Source organism: Egretta garzetta, unplaced genomic scaffold (genome assembly GCF_000687185.1).
Source record: "Egretta garzetta isolate BGI_Z169 unplaced genomic scaffold, ASM68718v1 scaffold280, whole genome shotgun sequence".
NCBI lineage: Eukaryota > Metazoa > Chordata > Aves > Pelecaniformes > Ardeidae > Egretta > Egretta garzetta.
The window spans coordinates 1,163,599-1,177,329 of record NW_009258219.1 but is presented as its reverse complement, the minus strand read 5'-3'; the positions used below and the strand labels follow the sequence as shown (position 1 = coordinate 1,177,329).

The 13,731-nt window shown below is 43.7% G+C and overlaps 1 protein-coding gene across 1 annotated transcript; it reads right to left on the bottom strand.

Annotated features, from left to right (window-relative positions):
• Positions 1–2,640: 2,640 nt before the first annotated feature.
• Positions 2,641–13,347, bottom strand: LRIT1 (leucine rich repeat, Ig-like and transmembrane domains 1). Its single transcript, XM_009635238.2, has 4 exons — positions 13,226–13,347; positions 10,193–10,659; positions 6,264–6,569; positions 2,641–3,626 (listed from the first exon to the last, which is right to left on the bottom strand). The coding sequence occupies exons 1-4, from the start codon at positions 13,345–13,347 to the stop codon at positions 2,641–2,643; spliced, it is 1,881 nt and encodes a 626-aa protein (XP_009633533.1).
• Positions 13,348–13,731: the final 384 nt, after the last annotated feature.

Genomic DNA, 13,731 nt, shown 5'->3' with positions numbered 1-13,731 from the left:
TAAATAATGGTTTGAAATTTCACCCATGGTTTAGCAAGAGTAGGGTTTCTCTTCTGACCGACAGCAGACGACGCAGGGCTTATACCACTTTCTGTCTAGTGCCTGCCTTGCGTGAATCCCCGGTCCAGCGCAGGGAGAGGCTTGGTTTGGAGCAGCAGCAGCTGAGCTGCTAAACTAGAATGCCTCACCTATGAGACAGTGAGAGTAGCCATCACAAATAGAGAAGAAAAATCGTGTTTGTTCTACCTGGGATCGCTATATATTCAAAGTACAAAAAATATCCAGCAAAGTCTGTAAAAACTTAGCGCATCCACGGCGAATGTCACAGGATGACCTCTCCATCCTCCTCCCCCACAAGTGAAAAGTGACAGCGCTGGCCCAGCCGGTGCCTTTTCCATCCCGACGCACAGACCGTGTTGGAGCATGCACCGACAGAGCAAATTACCCAGCCAAAAGGTAAATACCTCTTGTTCCTAGTCGGCTCCTGCAAACCTGATTTACAGGGAAGTCCCTGGGCAGTAGGTCCGCTCTGTTCACCACAGGAGAGCTTCAGGACAGCCTGGATGCTCCAGGGCTAGCTTATCCATCCAGGCTGCTTTCTGCACAGCCCTGTGATACTGCTGCAAGATGTGGGCAGGAACCAGGCTCGGTAATAGAGCGATCCTTGCAACTCATCCCCAAAACTGCTTCTGAAAGAATGTTTTTATTCTACCTTAGTGAGAGAGACTCTAAAAATCATTCTGGGAAATGCAACTGTATAAATAAGTAATAAACCTATTACATACTACGTGTTTCATCAATCAATTTGTTGTATTAAAATACATAATTTTGCAAAATGTTATTTGTAAACCTAAAAAATCTATGCAGTCCAGTGATAGAAGTAGCGTGCATTATTTCATACAGTGATTGACAAATCCTCCCAATACAAGAGAAGTTCTTCATCATTAATGTAAGGAATACAGGGAGTCCTATCAAAAACTATTGTAATGTATCCCCTGTTGCTAGTATTTATGCTGAGATCAAATACTTGCTTTTTCCATCAGGCCAAGTAATCTGACATAACTGAAACCCTTCCGTACAAGGAGGACTTGCAAAATCCATACAGGGCTCCATTCCAACCAGTGAATTCCATTACCCCACACTGTACATCCCCATGCAGAGTGTGAGTGGAGATCCTTCCAATAAATTTTCCAATACACATTTCAAAACAATTCAGCAAGCTTTATCAGTTAACATTTCAACTTGGCTGGTTCCTCCCATTCAACATTTGGCAGAACATATATAATTTTCTTCATGAAGAATATTTATTACAAAGAGAAAAACATTATATACAGTATTACTACATGAGGGACTGGAGTGGAAAATTATACAGCTGGGAAGTGCTTTGTGATAAGCACTCAGATCCAAATTCCAGTGGAGCTGCAGGACTTAAATAACTGATTAGCTCACCCTGGCTATGAAAGTACATTTAGATGAATATTAGACAGTTTTTTTCAGGGTCCTTGAATTTCTAAAATGCATAAAACCCGAAAGTCTGCACTGAACCTCTGCCACCACTTGATGCCACAGGGGAAGCATGGCTGGTGTGTGCCTGGCCAGTGGTCCACCGCCGCATCGCCCACCCCTGCTCTGCACGGGGCAAGGTACTTTCATGACCAAACCACGAGCACCTGGCTGAGCCCTCTGCTCTTTACCACCAGTCTTGCCAGGAGAAACAGCAGCGATGACAGAGCTGGTCTGGGAGATTTTTGCAGAACGGTCTAACGTAGGTTTTTCAGTATGATTACAAAGCGTTACAACACCAGACATGATTTGCAGAGTAGGATATTGTATAATTTTTAACTAGTACAGCTGATATAAAACATACTCTACTAATTACAGTACAGCTAGAAAATGCCAGCTAGGCCTGATACTGTCTGGTACTGTTGTTCAGGAAAATCTTAAGAATAGTGTTTAGGGCCAAAATGCAATCACAACACACTCTCTATTATGTATTCCTAGGAGTGGATTGGGCTTTGTCTCTTGATTTCTATCTCCTTTGCACATTTCTCTGAATTCAGAGCATAGAACTGTTATTATGTTGGACATGCTAGAAAGGGTCGCTGTACATCTGTGTTCAGTGACCTATTAAGCATCAAGCTGCATGTTTCATGCAAACATGGGGGGGGGGGATGTAAAAGGTGAGATTCTCAATCTTCACCTTCATAGACATTTACATTAAAATTACTAACCGCTCCCCTGTTTGTAAACCGAAAGAACATCAAAAGAGCTGAGAATAAAATACTAGGCATATTGCACAGCAGGTACTAAACAACACCAAGCAGACCGCGCTCCAAAATGTTGCTTAATGTCCTCACACTCAGTGTGCACGCTTCATTTTACAAAAATAAAAGTGGTCCAGGAGAACGAGGCCATTATCACAGAAGCTTTTGACTCAGTACAAAACAGCAAACCCCAAGTGGGATGAGCAACATGTTTCTGTAAAGCTTGGGCACCATCTAGCCTCTTGCATCCTCCTCCAGAACATGTCAGAGACAGAAGCATTGACAGGGTGGCCTGCAGTGCTGGAGCAGAGAGCTGTGCATACAGCCATGTGCTTTCCCCCAGTGAGCCAACGATCGGCCTAGTTGCTATCAGCAATCAGCAAAAGTATTCATTAGGTTGCCCCTCTATCTTTGGTATTGCTTCTGAGTCCACGCTGGATCGGGCAGACAGCAGCCTGTTCGACTCATCGGGGGTATGTCTAGTCAAGTATTCTCCTTCCATGCCTTTTGCCTTGGCCCCAGGAGACAGGCTTTCAAAGGTGACATAGGACTCCTGGATTTCCTTGGGTTTCCGCACAAAGCATTTTTTGCAGCGCCTTTTCAGTGCTCCACAGCAGACCACCAGCGTCAGAGGAACAGCAATGACACAGGCCACGCTGATGACAACCACATTGATGAGCTTCTGGGTCCCTCCTGCGCTGGCAACTTCATCTGTGGAAAATATGATGCATTGCTCCTTCCTGGGGATCAGCCCTTTCACGCAGACACACACGATGTATTTGGTCTTAGGCAGCAGCCCATAAATGGTGACCTTGGTCTTCCCTGGCTCCACGTTGATCCGCCGCATGTCTCTCTCTCCAAAGATGGCATAGAGAACACTGAACACTGTCGTGTTGTTCGCCAGAGGTGCTTTCCAGGCAAGGGTGATACTCTGGTCGGAGTCTCCTATCACCCTGACAGACCTCACGATTCGCTCCGGCTCCTGCTGACCGGTGGGTGGGCTCACCAGCAGGTTTCTGGGGTTGCTATCTTGTGCCACATCGGGGAGGAGGAGGGCCCCTCTGGTGCCCACTCCGGCCCCCAGGGTAGGCATGGTGGAGGTGGTGATAACGTACCTTGCCACTAGCTTGTCATTGTAGGCAGCTGCTTCCATCCCACTTGCCTTCCCACTCCATGCGCCTTTGGCATTGGAGTTGGGGTCATCCGTGCTTTCTGAGTCCGTGATGATGAGAGATATGAATGCCTCCGTTGCCCCGAGAAAATTCTTTGCTTTACAGATGTACTCTCCAGAGTCGAGATAAGAAACTACAGGCAGGCCCAGAATAGACCAGCTCATCCCGTCACTGGAAATCTCTTGGTGAACTGCGAGGAAGGAAAAAAGTAAAATAAATAGGCAAGTATCTATAGAACTAATAACATGTTTTGTAAAATATTAAGATTCAACCAGCCAAATGCCTACTCGATACAGTAGAATCATCATTCCTTTTTGCCACCAAGAACATTACAAAATCAAAGTAAATCCAAGAAAAGGATATTAACACTAAAATTAGGTTATGTTGGGATTTACACTGCTTCAGACCAAATATATGTGAAGTGTTTGATGCTATTTCCTCCCAGTTAGAGTACAGTTTGAAAAAAAAATGGGAAAGGCTCTTCTATTTTTTTTTTTTAAAAAAAAGCTTAAAAGCTCTTATGTAGGTACAATACTTAAGAGTAGAAGGAGTAGGCAGTAACACAACCTAGCTGAATATTAGATGGGTTTTCTGAGTCACAGAAAATACAAACAGTGGAGATTTTCTTCTAAGAAACATGTATGGACTAGTTTAAAGTATATGGAGAAAAAAAGCTGAAAAATAATATCCCTGTTAGTGCTAAATTAGTGCAGGTTTTTATGTTCAGCCAAACACAGGGAAGTCTGATCACTTACCACTGAATGCTACGTATGCAGCTGAGTGTTGATTTTCTCATTTGGTTTACCAGGAGGCTAAAACAAGCTTTTTTTTGCCTTTTTCTATTTGTGCAGAAAAAAAAGGGCTGGGATCATGCAGAAAGGTAAAGCACCTTCTTCATTATTTACCCAGCCTCCTTAGGATGAGCAGATACTATCCTTGCCCTTTCTCATTGAAGTGTAAACCAGGGAGATGTCTGAAAGGCAAAGGTAAGACAGGATGCAAACTTCTCCCAAGCCCTCATGGGGTCAGGATCCAGCCTTGGCAAGTCCCAACAGCCGTGAAAAACAATGGCAGAAGAAGTTACTTTTTGAGTTTTATTATTTACTGAATGGGTACATTAAAAAGCATAAAGCTACCGGTCTTCTTACGGCACTTCCCCATACATACAGACTGCGGACTGTTTCTCACTCCTTTCTATTCAGAACACTAACATTTCAAAAAGTCCTATTACAGCATTGGCAGAGAAGCTGCCATTGCTGAGAAATAATGTATATTTTCAGCCAACTTTTTATTGAAAGGTACTACAGGCTGATTTAATGGGGCAAAAACTACTTCATTCTCAGTTGTAGCTCAAAGCAAACTCAACACACATTTTCAGGAAAGCATTCTCTGTTTTATTTTTTTGTTGTGGCTCTCTTTCAAGTGTAGGAGGGATGTTCGCAGCCCAGTGGGTAGACATTATCATCATGAGGAGCAGCTCTGCTACATCCTGTGCATCACGCACAACAGAGCAATGACTGGTGCAGATCCAAAAAAAGGATATTTATTATGAGCAGTTCTACTGCTGTGAAAGAAAAATGCTCTCTCCCCTGTTTCTGTGCACTGAGGAGCTCAGTTGCCCTTGGAAGACCAGACCCCACACTTAGCAATCTATCTGCTGAGTTTAGACCCTCTGTGAAAGTCTGGGCTAGGCCTGGGAGATGGTAGCATTCAGGGAAGGTTGGAGGGATGAAGGTTCAGGTCCGGGTCTAACATCTCTAGGGCTAAAAGCTTAGGATGACTGCCTTAAGCGCAGCAAAGGTTTCCTCCCTAAATTCCCCACGCGTTAAAGGACCGATGTTGCAATTTGGGGTCCAATAATTCTTGTGAATGGAATTGAAAACAGGATGGGTTACAAAAACAGTGGTTGTTTGAAGGCTTCCCCCACAAGAGGGGTGAGCACAAAGAGGGACCTGGTCAGCATTTCTCCCACAGAGCATTTTCCCAAGAAACCTTGTCAATCCACCAGAAATGAACCATTTCTTGGAAGCGTCATCACTGAAGTATTGTTTCCTTCAGCAGTTTAGTGGCTCTTTTCTCTTGTAATAGCTCAGTTATGTTGCATGTTTGCAATCATAGAATCATAGAATGCTTTGGGTTGGAAGGGACCCCTAGAGCTCATCTAGTCCAACCCCCCTGCAGTGAGCAGGGACACTGCTAACTAGATCAGGTTGCTCACAGCCCAGTCCAACCTGGCCTTGAATGTTTACTGAATTGAATTGAATGCAATCTTTTCTGTCTTTGCCACAGCAGATTTGAATCCCAGTTGAATTCATGTCAGACATCTCTCTGCCAGAGATGTTTACTATCTGATTAATCATTACTCTCAAAGACCCATAAAATAATTCAGCAGCAAGCCTTTTCAGTGACTGAATAACTAACTAACCTAAAAAAGCCTCTTGCTACAGCTGGACATATTTCATTTCTTCAGCTCCAGCAGGTTTGCAGAAAACCCTTCAATGCGTCTCATCACTATCACAATAGTTATGAAACAAAGCAAACCCAACTTTTTACACATGATAGTATACATTTAACTGATGATATTTGCATCAGCACATAAATAATTTTATACTCTACAGGAAATCACCATGCTATAGTGAATTACACATGATACTGTTGTGAATTATAATGAATCTTAATTTTGCACCACTTTCTTTTTTGGCGTCCTTTTTCAGTAGGAACGATCTATTGTCATAGAAGCTTCCATTTGCTGTACAGCCCACAGAAAACAAAGGTGCAGGTCTCCCTCACAGTCCATGTGTACGAGAAAAGCTTAGACCAAACCCACCTGTGCCGTTTAGTTGAGCACCATCAGCCCTTCTCCAGCTGAGCTCAGGAACAGGCACCCCCGTTGTCCCGCATCGCAGTAGCACGGTGCTGCCCAGGATGGTCTTTACTTTGGCTACGGACGTATGTACAACAGGGCTTTGACACTTCCTTAGCTCGACTTGGCTGAAGAAGACTCCTGCAAGGCTCCGGGGGGTGAAGCATTTCAGCCTGGGCTCAATGAATGCTATGTTAGGAGACTGGAAATTGAGGAAATGGACCATTTCATACAGACTGCAGTCACATACCCAAGGATTGTCTTGCAAGCCTGTAAAAATAAACCAGAGCACTAAGTCACTCCAACAGCGCCTTTTGTTTCTGCCACTTTTGTTTCTATTTTTCTTCAGGACAAACTGTGATAGGCTCCTAATCTGCCCTGGTAAGGACTGCCTATGCATCTCCATGGTATGCGGCAGGGGGAGGCCTGACAGCCCCCCACTGCTGTTGGATGAGGTTGCTTGATCCCATAGCTGCCAGTTAGCAGAAGGGAAAAAACACAGCTTGCTAAGGTATCTCAGAACCTGGAGTTGAAACCGTATTCTTTAAGTTCAAAGCAAGATTATTCCCATCATGAAAACATCAGTATGTATACACGCAAAGAAGCAAACCAACAAGTTATTATAAACACATTTAGTTCCAGGACGGAAAAAACAAGTAGCCATGGGGGAGGAGTGGTTTAGTTTGGGGTGTGGATTCTTTTGGTATGAAGAGGCTATGGAGTCTCCTCCTTCAACACACTAGGAAATTCTTCTCACTGGACATTATTAAAACATTAGCCAGATTATCAGGCCAACTGTCAGGCCTGCAATCAGTGCTGGTGATCCTACCTGGCTGTAAGAGTTCTCTTCCAGCCCTGTTATTCTAAATTTTTCTCATTTTCACAATCTGTTGTTTTTCCTGAAAGATCTTCCAGCCCTGTTATTCTAAATTTTTCTCATTATTTTCACAATCTGTTGTTTTTCCTGAAAGGCTAATTTACACTTGGTAAGATGAAAGAACTGTTTTAAGGAGTAAATGGAAGAACATACATATTATGGCATTTAAAAGAACATAAAAAGACAATAACTATAATTAAGACTATACGCATAGAATGGGGTATATTGAGGAATAGACTCCTGTTTCAGAGTCCCAGAATGTTTCTCTCTTTCTTTTTTCTGCTATCTCACTGTGCATTTACTGAACTCAAATTCTGAAAAAAATGAGACCTCAGTCTACTAAAAATAAACCTGTGAAGATGGTACCGAAAAAGTAAAATCAGAACTGGAGCAGTGCAGGAACAGAAGCTGCTGCATTCTGATTAAATCTGTGTCATCCTACTTACAAATATTCACATTCACCTGTCCTACAGCCAGTTTATGGTCTCTAATGACTTTAGCTAGCAGAATTGGCACTGCAGATATTTCTACCATCTAACCCCAGGCACATATTTGAAGCGTGTCCCAGGCCTCCTGTCTGCCACGGGAGTGAGCTCTGCTCCCTCCAAGGGGGCTTCACCGCCTCTTTTCTGCAGCCAGCCCAAGGACATGGCTTGGGGCTGAAAACTGCCTGAAAGTTAAGAGCTCCCTCTATTCCCAGGAGGCAGAAACAACAGCTGCCCACCCCATGGTGCCCACCCTTGCTGGCCCATGGCACACTGCGGCTTTGTGGCAGGAACCAAGCTCTGGCACAAGCCCAGAGGGTGCACCACAAGGCTCCAGGAGCATCAAGGGGCTGCTTGAGTTTGCTAGAGTGAACAGAAACACAGGGTCAATCAAAAGTCCCTGAGGCCTCAAATAAACTACTTTAAAGATTCTGCTGAAAAATCTCTTGCTGAGACCACTGCATACCATCTTCCCTGGGCTTGGAAGGGGGTCTGAAAGTGGTGGGCCTTGGCAGGAAGGCACTTCAGATATATTGAAGTTAGGAGGACTAAATAAAGAATGGAAGTTCAGCTTGGCTTTGTTGTTTTACGGCATTTTTGCCAGCAGCTTATTCTGATTTCATGCACTAGATAACAACTTATTCCAGATTCCGTGGCAGGTGCCCCAGCCCCAGCTGATGCCGCGGCACCCGCAGAGCCCCAGTGAGCCCCTTGCTGCCCTGCATGGCACAGTCCTGTGGGGTCATGTGGGCAATCCTCATGCAAAATCTTGCAACCTTGGCACAGACTATCAGCCAGAAAGCTACCTCTGGAAGTACTTCTTCTTGAAGTAGTCTACAAGCAAGGGCTGAGGAGGAGTCACAGCAATGCACTGTAGTCAAAGGAAGGGACAGGGTTGACTCTTTACTATTCGTGGATTGTTTTATGCCTCCATGAGAAACACTCATGGGCAGAGTGAAACAGAAACACACAGCTGTGTTTTCCCATTCTGCTCCTGTGAGGGACATGCGTTGCATGCACCTGGTCCCCATGGATGTCAGCAGGATAGGACCTAAGAGCTGGAGTGTCTATACATTACCATATTGATCTTAGCATTATACTCATTTGCCTACATGAATTTTTAAGGATCCTGGCACAAGCAACCTGTGTGCAGCTGGCTATGTAAACTCTCAGGTTGGCCACAAGCATCAAGGCATGGTCTGTTCTTCTCGACAAAATACTCTCCTAATCTATATTGAATGGAATAACATTTTTACAAGTAATTTGACTCTAAAAAATAAATAGAGTATGATCTAGGCAGTGCCTTGTCATGCCACAACTGGAATGGGCAATCCCGAACAGCCAGCTTTGGCCTAAGGAACTTGATACCACATCTGGCAAAACAAGAGGATGAAATATCTGCTTCTCTCCCGATGTTAATGAAACCTTAAAAAATATCTGCTAAGGATACTAAAAGCTTTGTGGGTGTCAATTTGAATCCTTTTAAAGTCTTGTGTCTCTTTCCACTGCAATCTGGTTTTAAAAACTTTAGTCCCCCGCCAAATTTATGCAGAGAACAAAGAGCAGCGGGTGCTTCCCAGAGCAAAAGAAAACTTGCAGTGTCTCTGATGAGATTATCAGCAAGTGCCTGAACTCACATCCGTGGCTGTAGAGGCAGTACCTGCAGATGCACATACCCCGCAGATCAAACACTGTGGCGCTGGGTCAGCTCATAGCAAGCAAAGACAGCAGATGGCAACAACTCTGAACCATCATCAGCCTGCCAAGAATTTGAAGCAGTGCATGATGGCTAAAAGGCTGAGTAGTAATCCCCTGAACTAGTAAATGTGCTCGAAACCTCATCTGGGGATACTGCAGCTGGGAGGATTCAAGACAGTCACCCGTAAGCTGCCCTCTGACACAAAAATGGGCAATTGTCCCAAAGCTGCACTTCTGAGGCGCCCAGAATTGTCACCAAAAAAGTGGATTCTTGTGACTTCATAGCTGCCCTTGAAGGCAGCACTATCTTGGTGACTTTGGGAGACTAGGGTTTAATTCTGTGTGAACAGATAAACAAGGCTCTGTAAAGAGACAAACTGGCAGGTCTGACCCAGATTTTATGCTCGGTGATGGCTTTATTCCTCTTTAATTTGGACATAATAAATATCCATCTTTTATAATGGATCGATTCCATAGTAACTGTTATTAGAAAAGAGCACATGAATGATGTGGAGCTCTAATCATTTTTCTGTCAAAAATGGCAGTGCCAATAAAAAAAAAGGGCTCGAGCAAGTAACCAGTTTTGCATTACAAAGACTCAAGCAAGTGATGAAGTTTATGGTGCAATAAGCTGGATGTGGGGAGTGTGAGGTGAGTTTGTTGATACGTAAATGAATTTGCACACTTTATATGGGGTATTAAAGTAGCAGCGTACTTGCTGTGGTAACCACAGTGGGTGAAAATGCTGCGATAAGATGCGGAGCTCTTGACATTTGTCAAGACATTTGTCTTGACATTTGTGTCCCCCACAAAATGGCAGGCACTTCTCTTACCTAGGATGATCTTGGAGTTATCATTGGGGAAGTAAGGAACGGCCTGGAGGCTGGCCCAGGTGGCAATAAGAGCCTGGGGAAGAGTCATCAGCTTATTGCTAGACAGGTCCAGGTATGTGATATTCTTGACATAACGAGCGGCACCTGGAGGGCCTGAGGTAAGTTCGTTGTTGTGTAAATCCAGAAGCCGTAGCTGCGGCATGTCAGCCAGGGTTTCCCAGGGGAATGATATCAAATCATTCCCATCCAGCCGCAGCTCCTGCAGGCGACGGAGGCCCTTGAAGGTGATGCCACTGAGGCTGGCCAGGGAGTTATAGGGCATCCAGAGGTACTCCAGGTTGTGGAGCGCGTGGAAAGCCTCTCCTGGCACCTTGCGGATGGCTGTCTTTTCTATCCGAAGCTTGGACGTATCTACAGGGATGTTGACGGGGGTGAGGGTCATCTCCGGGTCATTACACAGCACTGTCCTGGTGGGGAAACACACAGATGTGACTTTCTTGTATTTTGAAAATTTTTTGAAATTTTATTTTAATACAAGATTTTGATCTGTCTTTCTTTTTTTCAGAAGCTTTCTTCTTGTCATTTCTTACTGGCTGCTGATCTCTAAATCATCACCATAAGTACATCAACTTGCAGTAATCCATACGTACCTCTTGACTGCAGCGACTGCAATGTTGTGCTTCTCCTGAAGTGGTCTGAGTGTGCCCCTTATAGTACTCCTGGTTTTTTTTAATTTCAATTTTTTTTTTTTTAGAGTACTTAGGATAGACAGCAGTGACAACATTCAGGCACAACATAGGTTTCTTGTGCATGTCAAAATAAAAGGATCCATAAATTGAACTATAAAAGACTTACGAAAAGAAGCTCTCTTGATGTGTGCAACGACAGGAAGGAATGTAGACAAAAAACAGCACAGAATCTTTGGTTTGTGAAATGAGGATAAAAAAGTCAGCTAACAACTCACTGGAAATACACTGCAGCAAGCTCTGCTTTACTATGAAATAGTCTGGAAGGTGGGTGCAGACGGCAGCAGCCACTGCACCACAGGCATGTACAGTTGTGAAAGTGCAGAAAATTAACTCTTGGGAAAACGCTATACTAAAAGCAAGGCAGATTTATCTGTCTTCATCGTTCCTTCCCATTTCTAATCTTTAGAGGTCGAATCATGAAAACCCTGCATTGCTTTTTCACAGCCTTCATACAAAAAAAATGTGACTTTGACTTTGTCAAGACATGGGATTGTAGACAGCCATGAGGAATGGAGGGGGACAAAGCAGGTCTCTCAGACGGCACTTTAATTTACCTACCAGCAAGGAGAGAAAGGCAAGTTCTTAACAAAATACAAAGCCACCTTGCAAACGGTAACAACAGGTTAGGTAGGCACGTCCTATTCCACGTGATAAACAAGACACCACAAAATTTGTAATGTGATCCATCAAGTCACGTTTTCTTATCACTCTGCCTGGCTGATAAACAGAATATGACAAAGCACCCAAAACCAGGTTGGTTTTGGCTGAAAACAATTATTCCTCTACTATGAACAAAACCAAATAACATCGCTGAACTGCTCATGCAAGTTTCCTGGAGATAAATGTTATTCGAGCCTACAGTTAAATTGTTAATTTACAATCAAAGCACAGAACATTACATTCATCCAGCACTTCTACTGCGGCATTAAATCCTGCCCACCCTCAGCTGAAAGTTGAGGTTTTGAGGAAGAGAAAAATCTATCAAATAAGAAAAACCCAGAAATCCTCTTTCAATAAAACATTTTTTTGTGTGTGGGCGTGACACAAAATGTTTGATAACAGAGACACTACGGCAGTAAAACCGTGGACTTCTCGTAGTGTCCCTAAACTATGTCAGTGAGCACTAAACATTTATCTATGGGATAATCTCCTTCTACTAGTGAGAAATATGAATCATAATGCAGAACAAAAGGTGACATTATGCTCCTTAAGGGACTAACGGATATTTGCTTTATTATGTATCTTACCAAAACACACTACAGCTTTTTCCAGTCACCGAGAGGAAATTCCCTTGGGAACTGTGACATTTATGGAGCAATAATTGGCTCTCCCGCTATTGTTCTCCCTTTTAACAATTGCAGACTACTTGTGTCTCCACCACACTTCTTACTGGGAACGTCTCTGGTATTAAATCTATAGCGCCATAAAAGACGTAAGAAAGTAGATCTATTTCATGGTGATCCAAAATATAGGGGACAGCCTTCCATTTCAGGACTGTGGTCTTGTCTAGAAAAAATTTCTTCCAAAGGATTTTGCAAATACCGTATCTCTGCAACAAAACCTCCTCTACTGTCACCCACGCCTTATAAAAATGTCGCCTGGATTTCATTAAGTCAGATCATTATTTTGTGATTACCCTTCAGAAAGACTTTTTTATTACAGTCCTCCAGAGAAATTTCTGTACAATGGCATTGCAGTCAAAAATGGATGCCCTTCTGGTCTTGTCTTCTTTTTTAACTGAAAGTTTCCAGTCTGAGAATTATCTTATTTTATTTTTATTAGCAGTATTGTCTAATTTTTTTTGTTCATTCTCATCTAGGGGCTATCGCTTTGGCTAGCATCTCCAACTGAAGGATTTTTTAAGTAAATGGAATTGCATTTTTTGGTACTGCAACATAAATCAAATCTAGTTACACATTAGAAACAAACCAGCAGAGCAGTATAAAGCCTTTTAAAACTAGCATTTTCAGCATAAAGGAGAAAAAAAAAAAAGAAAATGTTGTTTAAATTTTATTCCCTTTTTGCCATTGCAGTAGCGGTAATTATGTCACTTCTGTTCTCACAGAGGAGATGGCCAAACGCTTTCTCTGAAATCAGCTTACTGTGTTTTCAGAAGCTAATCCTCTGCAAATAAAGCTAGAGCACAAAGCGACTGGAAAAATAATGGACGTGAAGTCTGGGGGCAATATTTTCTTCATCCGAGCATCCTGATGGAGGAGAAGAAATAAAATCCCCGACACCCAGCGCAAGAGCGGCAACCCCCCTGGGGAGAGGCTCGGCATACCTGGCTTTCGTCCCTTCGCTGAGGCTGTGGAAGGCGCAGCTGCACTGCGACGGGCACGAGCCGCCCGCCCGCGGCAGCCCTCCGAGCGCCAAGCAGCAGAGCAAACTCACCAGCATCCACATGGCTACCTGCGCAGGGGAAGGACACCTGGGCTCTAGGCGACGTACAAGGTTTAGCCTATTGTTTTATCCATTGACTGGTCACATCTTGTTAACTCCCTTTCGTTTTCAGCTGCACTGTGATCTTCCAGCCCTCACTGAGTCCATCAGATAAAAAAGGATAGGCAGGGATTAAGGATGGGGACTTGAGTTATTTTCATGAAGGTGCTTATTGCTTCCTGGAACCGTACCGACAGCATTTCTTCCCTTGGGGAGCCCCATCAAAACACCCTCCTCGGGCAATCTGTGGCTCTTGTGCAAGAAAAAAGTATACATATTTTTGGGGAGACCAGCATCACAGGCAAGATAACTGTTATCTGACCTGGAATTAGCAATAATTTACTTCCT

What these genes read in the sequence shown, in the direction of transcription:
- LRIT1 (XM_009635238.2), bottom strand. Translation starts at nt 13,347, where the DNA reads ATGTGGATGCTGGTGAGTTTGCTCTGCTGCTTGGCGCTCGGAGGGCTG. An exon ending in AGCGAAGGGACGAAAGCCAG is followed by an intron (nt 10,660 to 13,225) that starts GTATGCCGAGCC and finishes TTTCCCCACCAG; the next exon opens with GACAGTGCTGTGTAATGACC. An exon ending in TAACTCCAAGATCATCCTAG is followed by an intron (nt 6,570 to 10,192) that starts GTAAGAGAAGTG and finishes TTATTTTTACAG; the next exon opens with GCTTGCAAGACAATCCTTGG.